Source organism: Amblyomma maculatum, chromosome 1 (genome assembly GCF_055883805.1).
Source record: "Amblyomma maculatum isolate TAMU_Amacu chromosome 1, ASM5588380v1, whole genome shotgun sequence".
In the NCBI taxonomy this organism is placed as follows: Eukaryota; Metazoa; Arthropoda; class Arachnida; order Ixodida; family Ixodidae; genus Amblyomma; species Amblyomma maculatum.
In genome coordinates, this window is record NC_139344.1 from 39,942,504 (window position 1) to 39,966,998 (window position 24,495).

Genomic DNA, 24,495 nt, shown 5'->3' on the forward strand with positions numbered 1-24,495 from the left:
AGGACGCCTTAATAACAGACTACATCAAATTTTGGCCACTTGAGGTTTTTAACGTACGCTTACATCGCGCACTAGGCATGTATTTTAGTTCTTCGCCTCCATTTAAATGGGACCATCGTGGCCAGGATTCTGCCGTGAGCATCGCTGGCATCGCTCAGCAGCAGAATACTTCAATAGATGAGCCACTGCGACGTATGCTTTCCTTCCAAGCAAACCGTCGACGCCGTGTGAGTTGGGCGTCTTTTCGCCCATATTCGGTTTCGTTCTCCGGAAAGAAACCGCATCCTTTTTTTCCGCAGTTCTCTTTATTTTTTTTTTCTTTACTCCACTTCGCTGCAATGCTGCCAGGCTTTTCCTAGGGCTGTTCCCTCCCCGTTGCTCTTTCCCCCACCCCTCTTGTTACGAGCTACGAAATCCCTCAGATATGCGACTCGGAAAATACGGTACGTTTCCCAGGCGATAAGGCACTTGCGTATCCTCGGCACTGCGTACACGTATTTAGACGCGGCGCACCTTCGCTCCTAGTCAAGACGGTAGTGGTCGAACCGACGCTCGTCGTTTCCGTCTCTTCCCGTGAATATGATTGTACTCACCTGTCTTCTCGCGGCCACAGCTCTTGGTGAGTGTATACTGTGCTATTACTTTTGCATTTCGGCTCGAAGAAGGTTCTCGCGCTTTCTGTCACGTCTGAGAACCTTACTTCGAACCGTCGCATATATATCCGAAGCGACTCGCTTGCGCTAAATACCACAATCGTGACGCTTCCAGTGCAGGTGCATTTGTAGTACGAACAAAACGCAAGGCTTCATTGTTACTCTTTTTGTCCGTTTAGCGGCGAAAACTCCACGAATCGCGGGGTGCAATGAAGACCAGAACGAAGCAATGGTAGAATGGTATAAGTGAGGAACGCATATCGTACAGTGCTGCAGTCTTTCGCAAAAGATCGATGCATATTTCCGAAGACCGAGGATATTTTTCTTCTTTTTTTTTTGCGCTCTTTAGAATATTCCATGCTAACAAACGCGCTTAGATGACTGCGTACTTCCGGGATGTTGCACATGTGGATGAATAGCGCTCGGCTCGAAACATTCGTCTACTCCGTTTCACTCACTGAGCAATGACTATATGGCCTCGTATTATTGAAGCCTCTGTTAAATAGTGAAATCTATCTCTGACATCCAAAAGCCGTTCGCTTATTTACGACTGCGAATCATTTCTGTTCTAACTCGTTCTAAAGTTTAGCTTCCCTCCTGCTGAATATTTTTCTATCATTTTCATTTTTATCTTCCGTTTCAATAACTCCTGAACAAGAGGGTAAGAGACCGTGAACATGACGACCGATCGACATAGACTGAAATTCTCGATCGCGTTTGGGAAACCAGTGTAATATCAGCTGGATCGATTTAGTCCGATAGTGCGACGCCATATCTGCCACGTTGCGATGGCGGATCTGCATTGATTGCAATCCTATAGTTTTCTTGATATGTAACGGAAGAGCCTGTGCGATTCTTTATCACCTTGAGTTCGATTGCATTAGAAACCTTCTTGGGAGGAAAAAAAAATCTTTGGAATAAAATATGCCAATATCAACCTGACATACAGAGCAAATTCAGTTTTGTCAATGCACTCATGTTTGCAGACTGCTGAGCTTTCCTATTCTTTTCAATTCCTTAATTTCGTGGTTTCTGTGTGACTACAGTGCCTTGTTTACAGGAATGAATGGAACGGAATCGTTCCACAAGCCGTAATTTGGCGTTTTCGGATATACAAGTGCCTTAATTCTGATGCATTTGAATATTAGAGTTGGCGGACATCACAAAGCAATTGAACCATCTTGGCTATAGTAAGCTGGCCAACTTTTCCACGGTTACAGCCAGGCGCCTAGTTGCAGAGGTATTTGCAGCAGGGCTAGTTTGTCTAACAGCCATGCCACTTTTTAGAGTTTCAAAACGCGATCGGCCTCAGCGCTGTGGCCCACTAAATTCTATCCACCAGGGAGGCGTCCTTTGTGTTCGTGTTGCAATACCCACAAGGGTAACATGACTCATAGAAGCACCATATTATCAGCTTGTGCTACTTCTGGAGCATGTGCTAAGTAGCTTTAGTTTTCAGGAAGACAGAGGAACCCCCCCCCCCCCCAAAAAAAAAAAAAAAAAATGGTACGTGGACGTAGTAAGCAGAACATGACGAGCGCTAGGTCCATCCAATACTTCCCAGTGACTGTTTTCCCCACCGGCGCTGTTGGCTGCTGTATAGCTGGTTAGCTGCTCTGGAGCATTAAGGATTGTTTTTAATTAATCATTAACTACTGCATTAGTAGATTGACTGCTTTAATTAGTAAATACCGCAGGAACCATCTCTAGATTTCGGGAAGCCTGCTTTTGAATACTGTGATTCCCCTTCACTGCGTACGCGTAACTTCGCTCTATTCACTGTTGCACTCAGGCCACGCGCATGGTCTGGAGGGCGCCGTATACGAGGCCAACAACTACATGGACACCGTGCTGGGAATAGTGCTGCCGCATCAGGTGTCCGGAGCCAACCTGACGTCTGCGCCGCTGCCAGGTTTCAGCGTGCGCGACGAGTCGGGTACGGTTACGATGCGTATCGACGGTGGCGTGCTCTTCGGCTTCGGTAAGTAAACGTGCTGCGGCGCACGCTCCGACTTTGCTCAATTGCTGTGGTCAGGGGATAGACGTCACCACTCTGGTTCACGTGCTTTCGTAACGCACCTGTTGCAATGCCTTTGAGCGACACTCATTCGACGCGATATTTTACGCCGCCTTCACCGGAGCGGACAATACAGGCGTAAAAAAAAAAAAAAAAAAAAAAAGAGCCTTCAAGAGTTCGGAGGTAGGGACCGTGGCAGGCAGGGGGAAAGATGACATGCCAGGGGCGTAGCCACGGGGAGGGTTTATGGGGCTCCAGCCCTCCACGAAATTTTTTCGTACTGTCATACACCGCAGACCAAAACAACCATCAGAGCCGGAAATCAATCTTTTGTCTCCAGTATGTCTTTTTCACACTCAAAAAGAGATTTCGGCAGGAATAAAAAATTGAAAGGTGCGTTTAATTTTCTGAAATCGTTCATTGGACCTTACAAAGGAGACAAGCCATACTAGACAAGATGACAAAGCACGCATAGATGGAATGCGTGGAGAAAAAAAAAAAAAAAACTAGGAGGGAGCGCGACGCCACATGCGCAGCCTCCGCAGGCCAAACTCGATCTTCAGACGCCGCGCTGTCTTCTCCCTCCCGGGTCTCTTGTTCGCATTAAATCTCGGTGTTTTTAGCCGCGATGTGTGCTCCGGTGAAAAAACTGTCGAAGTGATCTGCTGAGAGTCCTCGTCTGTTCGTAACACTTCAATTTGTTAGAGTGCAGATGCTGCATTGTAATCAAAGTTATAAGCACACTGGAGACAGTGCAGGCAACTATTTCATCGGCGGGTCCGTCAGGAAGACTACGTATTCGAACTAATGTTAATTGTATGGCTGGAAAACTGGCTATGATGAATTTTCAGTTCTGCATTTGCAAAAATAAACAAATGATTTTCGTCTGAAATAATACATGCACAGGATACTCGATGGAACGAAAGCCCCGGACGGTACTCTAGTTCCGTGCAATCTTTGCGCCCCAGCATGCAGAATTTATGACGCAGTTGAGAGGTGACAGTTTGGTGATAGGTATCTTGTTAGTTGTTACGGAGGAGGCTGAGAAGCAGCGTTAGCCCCCCTCGAAAAATATTTATGGCTACGCCACTGTAGCATGCCTATTGCGAATGTCTTTGATTCGTGCTTATCATATATGCCACGATTTGACATGGTTTTGTACAGAGACAAGGCTCGCGGAGTCGGCATCAATGTTTCTGTAAGCACCATCGAGTCGTTTGGGGAGCTGATGAGTCGAATCCAGTCAGTCTAACACCAAGGAACAGGTTTACTCAGTAAACTCCTTCGCATATTTCGTTTAATTCCATATCCCGTCAACCAATATGATCTCGGTTGGGGAGAGCAGGGGCAGGAGTTATAATTCGTGCCGTTGTGGACCAACTCCTGTTTGATTCGTCTAAGTGAGATTTCAGTGCGCTCCGTTACGTCAAATGAATGGCCACCTCTTTCCCATTACTTTTTAAGTGGGCATTTTAACCTTTCAGTATATCGATCGTGTATGACGTAATCACAACGCCTCCACCACTTTCGCTTTTCTTCAGGCTTAATTTTCTCGTAATTAGTAAGTCTGCGAGCCGTGCCCATCCATTCTTCTTATTTGTTTCATAGCTCCGGCCGGTGCACCATTAATTGCAGAATCCCGTATCTGCTCCATTAAGCTATACCGATCGAGGTACCGTCTTTGCCAAAAGTAACCAGGCTGCATGTTTTGCTTCTCACTAGTACTATAAAGCCAATAAGGATTTCCACTTTATCACAACTAGTTGAGAAGTGAGGACAGGTGCTCACCTATAAATTTCAGAGATTTAGAGCTTCACAAGTGCTATGAATTCGGTACCAGATGGCTGAATAGCAGACCCTGCAGCCTGATTACTTTTGGCAAAGACGATACCTGCTTGGTTGAGACGTGATCACAGGGTATACGGGCGGCTGAGTGGGCTGAATCTCACCCCGTTTCCCACTACTGTCAATACCCTTAACCGCCTCCCGTAAGTGCCTCACTGCGTCTTATGAAGCAGTAATACAATTTTTCGGGACAACCTTGCTGATGACACGGCCAGCCGTAACCTTGATTTGGATGCCAGCTGTCGGAAGTAGAAAAGTATCACGCTGTGGTTAGCAAACGAAGCGACCGCTCCAAAGCATAGTTCGTGAGAAGCAAAATATGGGAAAAGAAGGAAAAGAAATAAGATTCCCGAAACGCGCACTGAAAACCATGAGCAGCATCGCGCCGCAGTCACCATAATTTTACCAATTCACAAGACAAGTACCGGTGATAGGGAATGAGTACCTTCTTTGCGCACATGCACATCGTTTATCCGAGATGAGGTCATTTGCACATAAATTTAAGAGGTATCAATGTAATACACGTGTGACGAGCTGCAGCAGAAGGGGTGCAGGTTTGTACAGTTCCTAATCCGCAAGCTATTTGAGCCAGTGAAAAGCAAGGCAAAGCCGAAAACTGGGTATTTGTGGCCCAAGATATTTACAATCTTTATAGAGGTTTCTAGACATCTACAAGATATGTATGCTGTGCTCAGTGGGATTGTTGTCGATTGCTACAGGTGAGAATAAAGGCCTTCTGTCGTCAGATCGAGACACAGTATCTAGCATTGGTTTGACAGTGCAGAACGGGAAAAAACGCAGTCATGTCCAACTTTCTTATTACCAACGCATTCCAAAAACAACGGAAAACCTGTAGTTCGCATGATGCGGCAGTCAATAAAAATATTCATTTTGTGTTTCCGTTTCGCTGTGCAGGCTTGAGAAGATAACGATATTTGATAGAAAAAAATAAATCAGATGCTTTCGGCTAGGTCAAGTTCTTAAAGCGTTTCTTTACGGCCCTCTGGCTAGTATTGTCCCCATATACTATAATATACACTGAAGATTTGACATCGACGTATTGTAGCGTCGTGTAGGGTTTGCAGACGTTAACTTCAAGTCTCTGAATTCTGAGGGGAAGCATTTCACGGGGCGTGAACGTGTGCAGCTTTGAGACAGCCGCTTTCTACACTGTGCTCAGTATCCTCACGATTTGCTTTCAGGCAAACACTGGCAACGCCGAGGCGACTGCAAAGCTACGCAGTGGCACGGCGAGAACATTACCACCACCTGCCACGCGACGCTGGATGGCATGATACTGATCTTTTACGGCATTACCGAGGACAACAACGCCACCATGACTGGAAACGTCACGCTCATAACGCTTGTTAAAAACTCATTTGCTCGGATTTACGCAACCGAAAAGAAGAAAGGTACTGTCTTCGCCATACGCTGTCATAGGCTCTTGTTAGTAGAGCTCGCATGTAGCCTTTTCATGACGGCTGTCCACTCGCGATGCAAAGCTGAAGAAAGTTGCATATATTTTTCTAATGCCACCCCGGCTACGCTGCAGCCTCTTAATCGGTACATCCATGGCTTGGTTAACCGTCAGCATATTACACTGTGATTCTGCATGCACGTTCGTACTCAGTACTCATCAGTACTCATCGTTCATCAGTACTCAGTCCTTAGGCGCGCTTTTAGTTCGCCGGTACGCCACTGCCGTGGCAGTGGCAGGGAATATATGCACGAATGTCACGTCACGGCGCGACGCGGCAACTGCCACCTTCGAAACAAGTGAGTCAACGTATTCCAAGTCGACGTTCAAGCTTTTCTTTTCTGGTAGCCCGTCGACTTAAATATATTGCTAGGTGATGACCCATTCGGCTTACTGTGCTCCCCAAGACGAAAGTAGTTGTAGCTTAATAGGCAGCGCCACTACCTCTGATGATGCCGATTTCAGTACCCGTAAAGGGCGAATTTTTTCTTCAACTGCGGACTTTCTGGGAAAACCGTACAGTTTTTAGTTGTTTTCGAGTTGCTGCGATCAGGTGGATGCTTGTGAGTGATTAGTACAGTGTTCTGCGACTTCATCGGAACCTTTTTTCAACATTCTTCCACCTCAACCGGAGGCTCATTCGCGCTGAAACCGCGCACAAAGCTTCCGCGTTGATGATTCTTTCTTTACGTAGTAAGTTTGACCATGGTGCTTAGCGTGGTTTGGCCGCGTATGATGAAAAACCAAAACCGTCTGCGACGAGATTGCAGAGTAAAAGACGTCAACGCAGAGTTTCCGGATGGATGGAAGGACGGATGGATGGAATATAGGAGCGTCCCCTTTGAAACGGGTGGTAGCAGTTGCTATCAAGATCATTTTTTTTTTTCCTATTTTATATCGGTTAACTATATCATCATTCTACTTATTGAATTTTTCTTTCTACATTACTAACATCACGTCAGTTTTCTGCTTTTAAGCCACCAATCTTTCAATCGTTTTTTGCTAGCTTCCACCGCAGGTTCGTTCACCCGGCCACTGGTATCTCCAAACCAACGTTTTTAGATTAATCTAAAAACGTTGCTCTAAACCCCAGAGCTTCAAGAAGAGTGATTGCGCCTGCATCGACTTCCGGATGGATACCTTTACATTCGAGTATAATATGGTTAATTGTTTCAGTGGATTTACCACATAATGCACATGTGTCATCCTCCTTGTTAAATTTCTTTTTGTAGCTGCGTGTTCTAATGATGAACTGTAATGGAAAAAGGCAGTTCCGCTCGCGGAAAGTGCCGTGGTTCCGAAGCGCCCAGGCAAGCGTGGCACGTTTTCGCAATGATGCTAGATTGCTCCACCACTGCCTTTCACCCGAAAAATGACGTTCGTATCCTTCGCTTTTCCAATCTCGTCACAGACGTTTCTAGTTTCTCATCATGCGGGCCAAACCAGGTAAGCACCACTGTAAAACTTAGTACAGAACAAAAGGGTCAGCAACGCGCAAGCTTTCTGCACGGTTTTACCGCAAAGTGCCTCCGGTTGAGGTTGGAGAATTTTTCTAAATGGTTCCGGTAAATTTGCAGAACACTGTATAGTGCTTTATGCCGGATGTGTCTGCGAATACTTTCACTTTGAATCCCGGCCTCAACGGCGGCTTTTCGATGAAGGTGAAAAGCTAGGCGCCCGTGTGCTGTGCGATGTCAGTGCACGTTAAGTCTAAATTTCCGGAGTTCTCCACTACGGCGTCTCTCATAGCCTTAGTCGCTTTGGAACACTAAACACAATAAACCAAACTTTCACTCCTAAAATAGTGAGTTTGAGATTTGCAAGAACAATTACTCTCAGACGCGATTAGACAGTTTTATGTAAAACTCTTCTAACCATGTTACTAATTAACTAAAACCTACTAACAGACTTTTGATTATTGCAGTTGTTTGGTTACTCCCAATGGGGAGTTCGAAGCCGTGATGCCATATCAGCTTTTGAAGAAAAGCTCATTTTCTAAAGTCAAGTAGCGCAAGGAAGTTTCATGCGTTTTGTTTTGTTTTTTGTTTCGTACGAAACTGAAACTGAACACAAAAGACACAGACACGCAGGAAGCTCGAAGTCCATTTATGACGTGGTGCAGTAGCCATGGCACCATATTCGAGTGACATTTCATGCACTTCATTTCGCTCCATCGCTCTCAAAAATAACGCCCACAGAGTTAGCAATGATTAACCTTTCCTTTGCGCCAAGCTGCAAAGCAAAAAAAAAAAAAAAAAAAGTACGTACATGACATGTCGCAATACCGCTTGCAGTTTCAACATCATCATCGGACGTCGCGTTTGTACGGAGCTTAATGCAAGCCTCTGGCGCTCTGTTTCGGCTTCGTACGAAAAAAAAAAAGAGAAAAAGAAAAAACTTCAATTTCCTCCCGCTGCATGGCTTTAGAAAATGAGTTTTTCTTCGTTTAAGAAAAATTTGATATGGCACCGTCTCGTTCGTGGCTTCGAGCTCCCCGTTTAGACTAACCATCTTACCTTTGTTCGCCATAGTACGCCTCTGCTGTGCTACAAACGTACAAGCCAGCGGTTGCCTCGAGCGCAAGGCTAGCGAAAGCACCTCTGTTAGAGAGTATTTGCTGTGCGCGCTTCGCTGCCAATGGGTGGCGCTCGCCACACTTCTGTAAAGCCTCTGTCCGTATCTTCGCCGGCAGGGCACACCGTTCACCTGAAGCTATCCCTGGAAAGCCTGCCGCTGACGGTCGTGAATGGACAGAACCTGCGCGACATACAGCCGCCGTCCGGCGCCCTGGCGGCTTTCCCGAAGGAGAAGGTTTCGCTCGCCGCCTCGCAAGTCCTGCGGGAATTCATCGAGACCGAAGCTCGGGAGGGCGTGCTCAGAAACGCCTTCTCTGTCATCCACCTGCCTTTGCCGCGGTAATAAACGCCACAGCGCTGCATATACTGCGCTGAACTATACTCGGTTGTTGGTACCAGCGCACTGCCTCACCACGGCGGCGCAACATGCCTGGACATTACTGACATTCGGAGACGCCCTTGAATCAGCTGATGCACTTCTAGACAGAGAGAACGAATGGAGACAGTGTGCAGTGCGTCTCGTATATTGGTGGCCTCAGGTCTCAAATAACTGCGTTATATGAAAAGGAATCTCTTAATATTGTAGCGTGAAACCAATGATCCCTGCCTAAGCAAATGTGAGTAAAGAGTACACTTTTGTGTCTAGTGTGTTTTAACAGCATAATTAATTTCGAGTTAAATATAAAGGGAGACAGAAATTTTGTCCTTCAATATAGATGCGCACTAAGCGTTCACTTTCTTATTGCTTATATGCACCGTCAGGCCGCAATCAAATGATAATAAGTATATATTAATTTATTTAATAAATACCTACACCAACTTAGTAACATTGCAGCAGAGGCAAACAAAGCACGAATACTTTCGTGTAAAAATGAACATATTAAACCGAAACAGCAGAAGTAACTGCACACACGCTGCTAAACAAAACGTTTAACGTGTGGGAAGTTACTTCGTTTCATGTAAATGAAACAGTTGCATGTGACAGAGCGTTTCACTGTCGAATTGATCTAACAAAAACGTAATTGACAGAGAGTGTTAAGCCTAAATGAAAGTTCCTTTATTTGGAAGATATTTTTTGAAGGTTTCATGATTTTATCGCGAGCTAGATTTGACAGTGATAAATGCTATACAAGAACTTAGGCTAAAATAGTCTCGGCGATTCACTAAACCCAAGCAATGTTTTGCGTAAGTCATAATCAAGTGTCTTACGCAAAACATTGCTTGGGTTTAGTCATAATCAAGTGTATGGTAGAAGACGACGATGAAGATGAAATTGGGCCGTCGCCCTGTCTCTACCGATTGGCAATTTTTGTTCTTTTTGAGCTGTGTTCACTTCGCCGCCTATAATGTCAGCTGTTAACGCTGCCTAAAGATCCCAGGAGCTTCAGAAACCCTCAAGACGACCCCTCCAGTGCACCCATCACAATGCCAACGTTCACTTCGTGAGGCGCCCAGGCCTATCTCAACTTGGCCAACGGACATGAACAATAACTATGACATGGAAAGATCGCATGCAGTTGTCACCACCTCTATTGCTTCGCCTAACCTTCCACCTCAAGGATGTTTCTTAAGCAACTCAGCACCTACTTCATCGCTACTAAAGTCGCCGCGTCCAGCTTCAGGGGATCAACCGACTTCAGCTTCCAACAGCTTGCCTACTCCTGTGACCATTCCTATGCGGTCTCTTTCCGATTCAACAGAACCAGCTGCAAAGAAGGTAAAACCCTCTTCAGACGATCATAATTCGTCAAGAACCCCATCGAAATACGGGCTCCCTGACGCAGACTGCTCCTTCCGAGTAAATATTAAGCCTACATTTCAATATGACATAACGTCAATTTCTTCAAGATCAGTGCAACAGCTTATTGACCGCGCACTGGGTACAACAGGCTACCGAGGATTTATTTACCACCGTCCCTCTAATTCAATCACAGTGCAAGTAGCCTCCCTTGGCGATGCTGAGAAAATCTGTCATATTGATAAAATATATATCAGGGACTCTCAATATGTACCTGTGCACGCATTCCTGGCATCTGGACCTGGCTTGCAAAGATGTGTCATTTATAACCTGGATCCTAAGGCACCTCCAAATGAGGTTATGGCGGATCTTTTATCAGACACGCACTCTGTGCTAAATGCCCGCCAACTAGGTAACCGAGGCACATTTCTTCTACTTTTGAAGGGTCCTTTAGAACTCCCTACTCATTTGTTCTACAACGGCTGGTCGTTCATCCGAAGCCTTTCCGGCCTGCCCCAGTGTTTTGCTACCGATGCCTACGACAAGGCCACATCAAAAAAGTATGCCCTGCATCCGAGGACACTTTACCAAAACAATCAGCGGACGGCCTCCCCTCCTTCACGTGTCCGTTCTGTAAAACAAACGATCACGACATTACGTATCCCAAGTGCCCTCGCAAGAAACGTCGTGTAGTACATAAGTCTACTTTTGATGCAGTCAAGATTTCAAACCGTTTTGCTGCTCTATCAAACCACACAGAGGAGGATGGTACCGACTTGACGCCAACGTATTTACCTCCGCCCTCTCAAATCCGCTCATCTTATGCATCTGTTTCGAAGCACAGTTCCCGTACTCTTCGTCAAACAGAAGATGAATTTCCACTAATTAGTTCCCTTATGCCTAACAATATTTCTGTCATAGATGAAGAGATTGCCAAAGTTCGCCAGCAGCTTGGTCACCTTTGCAAACGTCGGTTAATCTTACTGCAACGTTCGCACCAATCGCCTGTTGAGCCTACACTTCAAGTACATCACTGCTCTAATGAGTACAGTCATTTTGAGTCAAATTATGCCCAACCTCAAAAATCTGCAGCTACAACTTCAATGACATCACTGATTACACTGCTGCAGAAACTGCCTGAAATGATAGCATCTGTTCTGCAAACTAATGGCCACTAACCATAAATCCCTTATAATGCAATGGAACTGTAGGGGTCTCACTAACAAACTACCTGAATTGAAGCTCCGTATTCAAGAAGGAAAACTTAATGCATGGGCTTTCCTTTTACAAGAGCATAACGCTATTCCATCTCTATCTGGTTACTGCGTATATCACTGCCCCTCGATACCCGACCGCCGCAGTGGTCTTGCTCCCGGTAAAGCGGCAATATATGTTCATTCATCCACTCCTCATTCTCCAATAGACCTATCCCGTTGGTGCAATACCCGTCAAGAAGTGACCGCCATTATTACTAAGCCCCAACGTACTCCAGTTATATTAGTGTCATTTTACGCACGACCGATATCTACTGTACTCAACTTTGGATGGCTCACACATCTACGCACCTCATACCCAGGTGTACCCATACTTGTTGGAGGAGATTTCAATGGACCGCACACAGCCTGGGGTTATATACAAGACTCTAAGCGTGGACGTCAAATTTACGACACATTTTTTGACCAGTCGTTTACACTTCTCAACAGTTTGACAAAATGTACCCGCCCGCGTGCACCGGCGTCGACTCCGGACCTTACGTGGTGGCTAGGCCCTGGGAATCCTCGCTGGAATTGCGAACCAGACACCTGGGGCAGTGACCACTCCCCCATTCTAATCGATTTTACCTCAAGCACACTACGTAAAATTCGCAGCAAAATTCACATTACTTCTTGGGATACTCTACGTACAGATGCTCGCCTCATCTCAATAACTCCTGATTCGGCACTTTCTACTTTCATGCAAGTTCTAAATCAGCACACCGTGTCTTCAACCATTAATGAAGACCAATCAAACCCTGACCTTCACCTCCTTAACCTCTGGGCACGGCGCAAGCAAATGGACGTATACGTCAGTCAGCATCCGTCCAATAATATTGCCATAGCAGAACTTCATAAACTAACCGCTAAAGCCCGTCGGTATTCTAAGCACCTTCTACACAAACGTTGGACAGACTGGTGTTCTCACATAAGTACTCCGATCGGAAACCGCCACCTATGGCGTGTGTTTCATTCAATGGAACGAAAACCCTCAGTTAAAGACTACGCCGAGAGTATTCGAATAGCCCTGCGTCTTTCACCGCAAGAATTTGCCAAGCAAGCAGCTCTTCAGTTCTTCCCCAATTATGACTGCCAACCTGCACCGGTTCCACTCAGTCTCGACAACCATCTCCCAGGAGATAAGATCACGAACCCTTTCACCATGGCTGAGCTGATCGCTGCGATTGAAGACATCCGCCCAAACACCACACCCGGTCATGATGGTGTGCCTTATACACTATTCCGCAATCTAGAAGGTGAATCATTGACCTCACTTCTGAGAATTTTCAATGAAATCTGGATTTCCAGTGAAATGCCACCAGATTGGAAACATTCTGTAGTAGTTCCCATACCAAAGCCCGCAAAACCACCTACAACCCTTGGTGCTCTACGCCCGATTTCTCTTACCCCAACTATCTGTAAATTGTACGAAAAGCTACTTGCCATTCGAATATCCTGGTGGCTTGACCATCATCACAAATATTCGTCTTCACAGATTGGCTTTCGGCCTGGTTACGGATCTGAAGATGGTCTTCAACTTTTTGCCAATGAAGTAATATATTGTTCATCTCACAGTCGTCTCGTCCGCACAGTCGTGGCAACAGATATCACGAAAGCCTACGACAACATCCTCCACACAGCGATCCTCAATACTATGTCATCACTTGGAATGCCCTTACAGCTTTGTCGTGAAATTCACGCGTCCCTCTCCCACCGAACGTTTGCTATCCGTGTAAATGGAAAACCAACAGGACATTTCATTTCTAATCGTGGAGTACCGCAGGGCTCAGTTTTAGCCCCAACTTTGTTTAATATTGCATTTATTCCTCTCATACATGAACTTGCCTCAATTCCTAATATTAAAGTACTAGCCTACGCAGATGACATTACTATGTGGTCTACAAACCGCTCAGTGCAGGTGCAGCAAGACTCCCTGCAAAATGCCATATATATCCTTCAAAACTTTCTCAACAACACAGGCCTATCCCTCAACTTCACTAAAACATGCTATGTCCATGTGGGCAATAAGGCCGGCCGCAGAAGTTTCAAAGCTAATCCATTCGCGTTGACAATTGACAATACACCCCTCCCTGAAGTGGAACATACCAAGGTGTTGGGTCTCCATGTACATTCTTCAGGAAAAGGCACAGTTTGGCTATCCGATGTACGCAAAAGTGCCATGAACACACTGGGGCTAATTCGAAGAATAGCAAATCGTTCTGGTGGTGCCCGATCAGATACCGCTCGCCGACTTGTTCGTGCTGTCTTTCAACCGCGGCTTCTATACCAGGCGCAGTTTCAGAAACTGACAAAACGGCAATGGTCTACACTCGAGGCACTCAACCACGAGGCCATGCGAGTCATTACGGGACTGCCTCGATCAACTCCTATCCGTCTGCTCCAGGAGTACGCCCACCTTAACTCGCTGGCAGAATTAACTGCCCAAAGACAGACAAACAGAGCAAGAAAAGCTTCCCTTCGTCTTGAATTAGAGAACCAACCACCTCCATGGGACTACTACCACCTTACTTCTAATAAGCCTCTACTCACCAAGAAGTCGCAGCTCTCATCATCATTCCCAATAACGTCTTGCGCAACACATGATGGCTGTATTATTTACACAAATGCAGCCGTAACCCCAACAGGTGGTTCAGTTGCTTTTATAAGCCCAACCCACCCTCACCTGAACACCAATCGAAGTTACCTTACCGACGCCAAATCAACTCTTGCATTCGAACTGCAAGCTATCTTAAACGCCATAGAAGCGTTACCTGCCGACCCTACGTTTAAACACGTACTCATAATGACTCACTCTAAAGAAGCCTTAAAACATTTAAAGAAAGTCCATAGCACTCTTAGGGTCGCACAGACTATACATGCTGCTTGTCACCGTTACCCAGTGACTATAACAATTCACTGGGTTCAAGACAACAAAAATTTGAATACCATAACAGCAGACGTGCTTCCTCATGCAGAAGATGTGTCACAACCTATTCATGATTCCTTGCCACCGGATCCACTCCTGACCCATTTGACATCATTAGCATCCCTCAGGCAGCGTACACGTGCTCTAATTCCCCCGTGTACGTACCCCCTTCCCCCCAATCTAACAAGGGTGGAGGAGGTATCTCTGAGACGGCTGAGGGTCAGAGTGGCTCTTACGCCCGCCGTTCGACACCAGTGGCAAAGTACTACTATTCCAGTTCCCGACAAATGCCAACACTGCGAAGAACCGGCTTGCGACACCACTGTACGGCATCTAATATGGACATGCCCAGGAACTTTGCATATGCGCAACAGCATTCTACAAAAAGCTGGACTTTCACCAAGTAATGACTCTCATTTCCACTTATGGACAACAAACAACTTTTATGCACGCAGTTTGTGTGACTTCTTGCACATGGCTGCACTCCACACATTCCTGTGACGCTATACCACCACCTTTTATGCCGTGTGGCAAACTCAGCGCCATAAATAAATAAATAAATAAATAAATAAATAAATAAATAAATAAATAAATAAATAAATAAATAAATAAATAAATAAATAATCAAGTGTATGCTCTCAACAACCACGAAAAGAACAACCTTATTTTGACTTTTTTTTTTTTCAGCATACTAGGTAACAAGGTCCTTTGTGTACGGGTCCTAGCAGACGCAGACGTATTCAAGTGCTGATCGCATAATTTTCACTCAAGTCACTTGAGGAATGCTTGAAACTGTGAAGGACCAAGGAAAAATGCTGCTTTATTTGCAGTACAATTTACCTGCCTTGTCCATCCCTATTCTGACGTCATATATATATATATATATATATATATATATATATATATATATATATATATATATATATATATACCGTGCATTCAGCAGGTTGGTGAGATTTCATTCGTGTAAACAGTCCATTTACAGCTTTTTAACATGTGACGCCCTTCCCTAACGACTGCATCGAACCGCTACACTAGGTATAAATTCATTTGAAAGGATACCGAATCAGTCTTGTGATTGATGACCCTGCACACAGCGCAGTCACCCACAGGCATGCAAAACGATGCAGTGAAAGCTGATATGGTGTAAGTATCATACAATAAATCAAGAGAGGACTCAGCACAGAGCCCGACGCGCCCCGTAAGAAACTAGAACATGTTTTGGTCAAAAGTGCTGAAGCCAAAGGATTTTCGTCTGTCGCAAAATGAAGCCGTCACGACTCCATGTATTTATTTATTTATTTATTTATTTATTTATTTATTTATTTATTTATTTATTTATTTATTTATTTATTTATTTATTTATACCCTCATGGTAGAGACATTACAGAGGGCAGTGGGTTAAATACAAAGATATTGGTAAGCATAAAAAGAAATAAACGATGCAGAATAACGAGTGTTGTCGATAACCAAAGGATAAAAAAAGTAATATAATAGAAATAAATTTGTATGGCATACGGTACAATGAGCTGATTAGAAAGCATTATACAGTTCCACAGATACGTTTCATGATTGCCCATTTTAATGAATTAAGGCAGGTAAATAAGTGGCACACGGTGAGTAATCTACTAGATACAGTAATATGAAATATTAGGATACTACACGTTACGGACCGCAGACTGAAATAATGTATGTTGAGTGATCGTTGCAAGAGAGGAAGAAAGGCGATTCCACTTATTCGATGTGCATGGGATAAAAGAATCCGAGAATGTTTTCGTATCACATGTCATTGTGCCAACTTTATGAATATGATCTAATCGCAAATACACATATGCAGGGGGAATCATGGACAGTGTTCTGGTGAAATATCTTATAAAAGAAACAAAGTCGGTGCGTCCTTACGCCTGGGTGCAAGTGGTAAGAGGCTTAGGTTGTATTACATAGTGGATATGCTGGAAGTGCGATTATAATTAGAGAATATGAATCGAGTCGCGTTGTTTCGAATCATTTCGATCTGGTTAATCAATTCATTAGTACGTGGATTCCAAATTGACGATGAATAAACCAGTTGTGAACAGACGAGTATTTTGTAACAGAAAAGTTTAGTGTCAGAAGGCGCCCAGTGAAAATTGCGTTTTAAATATCCTATAGCATGCGGTTAGCTTTGCTGACGATGAATTCAACGTGAATTTTCCAGCCGAGGTTAGAAGTGATATGAATACCGAGGTACTTGTATGACGTGACAGGTTGAAGAGCGATATTGTTAAGGTGATACAGGAGTAAGTTACTATTCGTTCAGAACATGCGTATGAGTTCACATTTGTTAACGTTTAGAGTCAATTGTTATGTTTCGCACGAAGAGGAGATGTGATCAATATCAGCTTGAATAGGTCGTACGTCAGCATCGAATCTTATTTCGCGGAATATTACGTGCCGTCAGCAAATAAGTGAACAGATGGGGTAATGCAATTAGAAGGTCGGTAATGAATATGAAAAAAAAAAAAGTAAAGGGCCAAGGACTGTGCCTTGTGGAACGCCGGAAAGAACTGGGTGTAAAGAAGAGTGCATGCTATTAGCTGTTATAAATTGTTGACGTCCTGTAAGAAAGCATTCAAGCCATTTTAGTATGTTTGAGTCAAGACCTATCATGCGCGGTTTTAGTAACAAGATACAATGGCTAATCTTGGTAAAATCCGTTAAAGGCTAAAGGTTCTTGAAATGCTATGAAACAGTTGCTTGCTGAGATAAGAAATAATTTCCTGTCATGTTAAATGCCCTTTGACATTTAATGATGGTGTGACGTCTACATTTTGCGGATGAGAAGAAAATCATTTGGCTTCAGGAGTTTTGACCAAGACTGCACATGAAGTACCGTTCAATACGACGCGCTGCTTATTTAGCAACAAGTAATATAAAATCCAAACAATAACATTTTCCTTCCAGTTATAGCCTCATGGATTTAAAACTAAAATCGTTTGGAAATAAACCAAATACCAAATACCTTTCGAAAGTCGATATACAATCAACTGCTAACCGCGCGAGTTTAAAAGGCAGCATCGTAAGTAAAAGGTAGAAAACAATGCTGCATTGGGTATAGAATGTTTTCTTTTTTACTGGTGAAGTATATAACCAGTACTAGTCAACTAAACCAAACTGCATTTGAACAGAGTTCCTTGGATCATTATTGCGCATCGAAACGTTGTTGTGTTGTTGTTGTAGTTTTTTTTTCTTTTGTGTTTTTGGTCGGCGTCAACAATGTCACGCTTAACAATCCAGCCCGACCAGACGAGTTTTCGTCAAACACTCGATTTTACCGAAACAACACGCGCCAACTTCCAGAGCATAAGCCAAGTTCCATTATTTAGTGATTTTTCGAAGAAGCGTACTAAAGTGTATTAAAAACTTTACTGAGCACCACTTGAATGTTATTAGGCATGTTTACATTATTCGACAACTTTTGAATGCCAAATAGAGGTGCTAAACGTGCCCGGAAACATGTATATATCGTCCAATAACTTATCGGACAATTAGCAACTGTAAAGTAGCAAGCACCGACAAAAGCTACCGAAACAATCCCATTTTACTTTTATCCACATTAAGATTACGCCATTTTCATTTAGTGCAGGAAAGCAACGATTTTTTGGCGTTCATCGCAACGTAATTGACTCGGTTGTAAGCATAGATTTCCTGTTTGGCTTTACCACGACACGCACACGTTCATCTGATACGTCAGCTATGTACTGTATTATGCTCACAGAGACCCTATGCTGTGTGTGTGTGTGTGTGTGTGTGTGTGTGTGTGTGTGTGTGTGTGTGTGTGTGTGTGTGTGTGTGTGTGTGTGTGTGTGTGTGTGTGTGTGTGTGTGTGTGTGTGCGTGCGTGCGTGCGCGTGCGTGCGCGCGCGCGCGTGCGCGTGCGCGTGCGTGCGCGTGCGCGTGCGTGCGTGCGTGTGCGTGTGCGTGCGTGCGCGTGCGTGCGTGCGTGCGTGCGTGCGTGCGTGCGTGCGTGCGTGCGTGCGTGCGTGTGTGTGTGTGTGTGTGTGTGTGTGTGTGTGTGTGTGTGTGTGTGTGTGTGTGTGTGTGTGTGTGTGTGTGTGTGTGTGTGTGTGTGTGTGTGTGTGTGTGTGTGTGTGTGTGTGTGTGTGTGTGTGTGTGTGTGTGTGTGTGTGTGTGTGTGTGTGTGTGTGTGTGTGTGTGTGTGTGTGTGTGTGTGTGTGTGTGTGTGTGTGTGTGTGTGTGTGTGTGTGTGTGTGTGTGTGTGTGTGTGTGTGTGTGTGTGTGTGTGTGTGTGTGTGTGTGTGTGTGTGTGTGTGTGTGTGTGTGTGTGTGTGTGTGTGTGTGTGTGTGTGTGTGTGTGTGTGTGTGTGTGTGTGTGTGTGTGTGTGTGTGTGTGTGTGTGTGTGTGTGTGTGTGTGTGTGTGTGTGTGTGTGTGTGTGTGTGTGTGTGTGTGTGTGTGTGTGTGTGTGTGTGTGTGTGTGTGTGTGTGTGTGTGTGTGTGTGTGTGTGTGTGTGTGTGTGTGTGTGTGTGTGTGTGTGTGTGTGTGTGTGTGTGTGTGTGTGTGTGTGTGTGTGTGTGTGTGTGTGTGTGTGTGTGTGTGTGTGTGTGTGTGTGTGTGTGTGTGTGTGTGTGTGTGTGTGTGTGTGTGTGTGTGTGTGTGTGTGTGTGTGTGTGTGTGTGTGTGTGTGTGTGTGTGTGTGTGTGTGTGTGTGTGTGTGTGTGTGTGTGTGTGTGTGTGTGTGTGTGTGTGTGTGTGTGTGTGTGTGTGTGTGTGTGTGTGTGTGTGTGTGTGTGTGTGTGTGTGTGTGTGTGTGTGTGTGTGTGTGTGTGTGTGTGTGTGTGTGTGTGTGTGTGTGTGTGTGTGTGTGTGTGTGTGTGTGTGTGTGTGTGTGTGTGTGTGTGTGTGTGTGTGTGTGTGTGTGTGTGTGTGTGTGTGTGTGTGTGTGTGTGTGTGTGTGTGTGTGTGTGTGTGTGTGTGTGTGTGTGTGTGTGTGTGTGTGTGTGTGTGTGTGTGTGTGTGTGTGTGTGTGTGTGTGTGTGTGTGTGTGTGTGTGTGTGTGTGTGTGTGTGTGTGTGTGTGTGTGTGTGTGTGTGTGTGTGTGTGTGTGTGTGTGTGTGTGTGTGTGTGTGTGTGTGTGTGTAGAACGCTGAAGCACTTGGGAATTCAATTTCTACATATGGTTTTATTTACTAGGTTTTGTGACGTAATGCAGTCATGCACACGCGCCTAGCCGGACAGAAGCCGCCTCGCCCCCATATCTGTTATCTAACCGCTTGCCTATATCACCGCTCGCCTTCTTGAATAAAGTGTCGTTCATGCACCTTGCCTCATCGTGTCTACAGGTTTAACGTCCCAAGGCGATTCAGGCTACGAAGGCGATTCAGGCTACGAGAAACGCTGTAGTGCAGGGCTTTGGAGGTTTCGACCAGCTGGGTCGTTCACGTGCGCTTTCATCGCGCAGTACATGGGCGCCTTGCTTTTCGTCTCCATACAAATTCGGCCGCCGCAGTCGCAATCGAACCCGCGGTCTCGGGCTCAGCTGTCGAGAGCACAAACCACAAAGTCACCACGGCGAGGCCAATATATGCATGAGGAATAGCGTCATGCGCCAGTGTGAACACGCAATCACCTCATGTGCCTCGGTCAAGCCGAAAGCAATGACAACCCGACGGAAAGACCTAAATGCCACAGCAACTTCCTTTTTTTTAGTGAATGAAGAATGAAACTCGAAAACTTTATTTTGAATATTTTTCATTTTAATCGTTGGAATGTCAGACCAGCTGTGATGTCCTACTTCAGTCTTTTGTCACCAAAGTTAAGCCTGTCAGACAGCAAAACCGGTTTTTTTTTTTTTGTTTTTTTTTTCCCAGTCAAGGATGTTCCTTTTGGCCTCTCATAACTTGCGATATTTTCCTCGAACAAAGCATGAGTTTTGGGAGGGGGAAAAATTAGCTGTGGTTTAATTCTGGTTAAACCTGGATGGAAGCGGAAGCTTCTTTTGCCTGGCTACGCTTGTGGCTGAATTATGGGGGACACTTAATCTCCGCCTTTAAGCGTATACGATAGTCTACCAGCCCACATATAAGGCCCTGCTTTAACCAAACCGTACCAAAGTGCTTGGGTGGCTTAAGGGTAACGTGAATGCAAGGGTCCTGGCAGGCTGATTCTATCACCCTCCCATATGTAAGGAGAGGCCGAGTTGTCAGTTCCTACCAAACGTACCGTCATAAGTAAGTGCGCGGCCGTTTCAGCTGTCAGCTACCGCCTGCCAGCGCCATGCTCGTAATTCAAATTGACATTCGGCCTTTCCGCTGACCTTTAAATGACATTTGACCTATCACGTGGTGGGGTCAACCATAGTTACATCGGTGGCCTACTTGACTTCACTCTAAGGCTTGACCTTCAGATTGCTCAAGGTCAAACCGACACTGACGCTGAAGGCTCGAGCATGGCTAGCGTAGTGAAGCTTCCACTTCAAAACAGCGCACTGAAAAACGCACACGGAACGAAGAAAACGGCACGACAAGCGCCAAAGCGTCTTCGTTCCGTGTGCGTTTTTCAGTGCGCGTGTTTTCCCCCTTCCAAACTTATGTACCATCTAGCCCAGGTACAAGTTTTGTTAAGTTACAATTAATGAGTAATCCACCGAAATGATAATATTTGTGTTCTTCAGCTTATTTGCGCTAGTAAGCACACTGGTGGCCTATATACAAGGGAAATATAACAACGTCAGAATAAAAATTTTACAGGCACAAAACTTTCCAACCTGTGATTGGTTGGTGGTACAACTTTTAATTCCATCGGAAACGGGGAGTCGTGCGCCCGCGGATTCTCAAGCGTATCAATGACTCTATACTATAACGCAGTATAATCCTGTCCTTGAATTCTGTTTGAAGTTTCACGCATTTCGAGCTCGTTATGAAACTGAGCTCTAACGAAAGAATGCTGACGTTTAGAGGATCTATATCTAGGATGCACTAATTTTGTATGGCTTCAGCTAACGGCACTTAAAATAGCATCTCGCTCGCGTTAAAGATAACCCAGGTAGTCAAATATTCTGGAGCCGTCCACTACAACGTCTCTCATAGCCAGAGTAGCTTTGAGACGTTAAACTCTATAAACCAAACCAAAATAGCGCCCGGCTTTGCAACTCAGGAACAAAGCAAAACAATTTAAAACTTAAATGTTTCCTACGGTAGTCTCTTTCAAGGACAAAACTCTTGTCTGTAAGACTTGTGTCGCACGCTAAGGAAGTTTTTCCGAAATTCACACGGGGTATCTAGCAATGACATTTGGTTTAGAACTGTCTGGATAAAAACATGCATAATTAACCTTACGTGATTACATCCTAGTTTTTTGCCTCGTTGGTCGGTGTGGTATTTTTAATAATAATAATTATTATTATTGGTTCACAGGAAGGGAAAGGCGCAGTATCTGTCACACTTGTTTCTGTGAACACCTGAACCGCGCCGTATACGAAGTGTGGAAGGTGGGAGTGAAAGTGGAAAGGGAGAAAGATGAGTCGCAGTGGAGGGCTACGGAGTAATTACGACCACCTGGGGATCTTTAACATGCGCTGACATCGCACAGCACACGGACACCTCTTCGTTTCGCCTCCACCGAAACGTAGCGAAACGAAGAGGCGTCCGCGTGCTATCCACTTTCGAATCTCGGAGCATGCAGTTCGCGCTGTCTAGAAATGCAGAGAAGGGACAACCAAAACAGGTATAGCAGCTGCAGCCCATGGAGCAGGAATATATGCGCGCTGGAGTAGCTATGGAGCAGAAATATAATAATTTTGTAGCAACAATATCAGCATTTTCAGCAACTGGATGGCATGCGGTATGATCTTCTTTAAAATTGTAAAGGCTTCCGCTACCTTCTTCGCAGTGCAACGCAGTAGAAACGGTGCCTACTTGCAGGCGGCCCCGTTGGTCCAGTCGCGTTTTGAGGAGGCTTCACTGCACGAACTGTAAACAGCGTTTGACTAGCGCGCAGTTTCAGAGCACTGGAATGAGTACATGGATACAAGCTAGGTAATTTGAATATGCGCTAGGAACCGTTAAAAAAAGGATCACAGACGGTTACCGCGGCTTTTCCAATCCTTCCTTCCATAAGCAAGTTATCGCGCTTGTGCAGGCTCATGGAACGAAATCCCATGCACGAGAGTTGTGCGCGAGATCTGTTATATTCCGCGAGATTACGCGATATGTGTTCTTGTCTAGCGTTCTCGCCATCTGCAATCCCACACTTGAACGCGAACCAAGCAACGCCACTCGACTGCAGGAGCGATGGTGTACCGTCCAAACTCACACTTGCCGGAGAAAGTGGGACAGATACTGCGCCTTTGCTTTCCTGTAAACCAATTATAAAGAAAGTGTGACAGATGCCGCGCCTATCCTTTCCTGTAAACCAATTATGATTATATATGTAGCACTGCAATGAACTCCAATAAGAGGATACGAGAGGAAGGGTATGCGCTTTCGCCATTCTGTTCTTAAAGGTCATCTGAGAGAGCCTCCAATTTTTTTTTAATTTCCTCTTTCAATATAAGGTGCTGCGACAGTTAAGCCTAACAACCATGTATCTCTTGTAAAAACAACTGCAGTCACAAAATTTCATTGGTGTATATTTGAAAGCACATGTGCTGCGAATAAATTATTCAAATTTGTTTCATACAACAAAGTGCGTTCTGCCCGATCACATCTTTGGTACTATTGATGAGCTAGGAGCTTCATGCGCACAATTCTGAAGTTTGCTTCATTTCCTGGTTTTCTTTTGTTACATACTGATTTGTTAACTCTCCACCCACTGCGTGCGAGAGCGCCGCTCGATTGCGGCCACAATATGTTCGGTAGCTGCTGCCACTCCATTCTCTTGTATGGCCCCGGTTTAGAGGGCGCTGGGCGGTGCGTGCTGTGCACTTGTTTTAAAGCGAGTCTTCACAGACGCATGAGTGTTCGTGCGTTTGCGAAAAGTTTCACACTTCTCGCGGAAGCATGGACGGACACGAGGTTCCCTAAACATCGTTGGGCAGCGCTGCAGTTCCTGATGATCAGCGCCGTCGTACAGGGTGGTGACACCCTTTGGCATGCTCCGAGCCGCCGCTTTCGCCGCGCTCGCCATCTTGGGGCAAGTCGCTTCGTGTCGTTGCTGTCCGAAGCGGTTGCGCTGTGTGCTGGGTGCTGGGCGATTGAACTGTGTTCAGTCGCGAAAACTAGTATGCCAGGCTGTTGTGTTCCATTGAGTGCTGGCTCAGCAAAAACAAAAACAAAGGAACCAGACGTTTTCGTTTTCCATAGGATAAGAGACGGAGAAATGTATGGGACGCGAAAGTGAAGCGTGAAGACTGGACGGTTAATGGCAACGCGAGATCTGCGAAGTAAGCCACAATACCTGTGCTGCTTTTATGCATCCATAAATTTTTTTTTGAGCGAATAGGTGTATTTCAATCGTGTAAAAAGGTCTAGCGCAGGCACAGACCACTAGAAAGATGACAAACACACGCAAGCGCTTGCGTATGTGCGCGTGTCGTCTTTCTTGCGGTCTGTATCTGTTTATACGAAAGCGTTTTAAAAGATATTTTTGTACTCGTCTAACGCAGTTACGCACTTCTGTTTGGAATGACATTATCTCACGCCGCTTCACCCATCCGCTTGTTATCACGAGCTTTGTGCGGTTTTTGGCTTCCCCATCTAGTATTATGCGCAACAGATTTTGGTCTGCTTCAACGTTGAAGCAGGTCGAAGCATCGCATTGCCTGGCATCGGGAGTAGCGCGCTGTGTTTTTTAAGAGTAAATTTTGAATTTTCAGCGTACGTGAGGGCTTATAAACTAAATATATGGACAATTGCGTCTGCTATGTTGTAGTCATTCGGGGAAATTTAGTGTAAGTTTCAGTGAGTGACACTCGGCTTTAGTATCATTCGCGTATAGTGTTACACAATAATATCTGTTGTTGAGGATCTGCCTTTCATGCGTTCATAGCCACACCAAGAACATGTGGAGAAG

General features: G+C 45.2%; 1 protein-coding gene across 1 annotated transcript; it reads left to right on the forward strand.

The window, feature by feature from the left end:
• Positions 1 to 466: 466 nt before the first annotated feature.
• On the forward strand, positions 467 to 8,949 carry LOC146202162 (uncharacterized). Its single transcript, XM_084584176.1, has 4 exons — positions 467 to 619; positions 2,446 to 2,634; positions 5,718 to 5,927; positions 8,685 to 8,949. The coding sequence occupies exons 1-4, from the start codon at positions 580 to 582 to the stop codon at positions 8,909 to 8,911; spliced, it is 666 nt and encodes a 221-aa protein (XP_084440302.1). The 5' UTR covers positions 467 to 579; the 3' UTR covers positions 8,912 to 8,949.
• Positions 8,950 to 24,495: the final 15,546 nt, after the last annotated feature.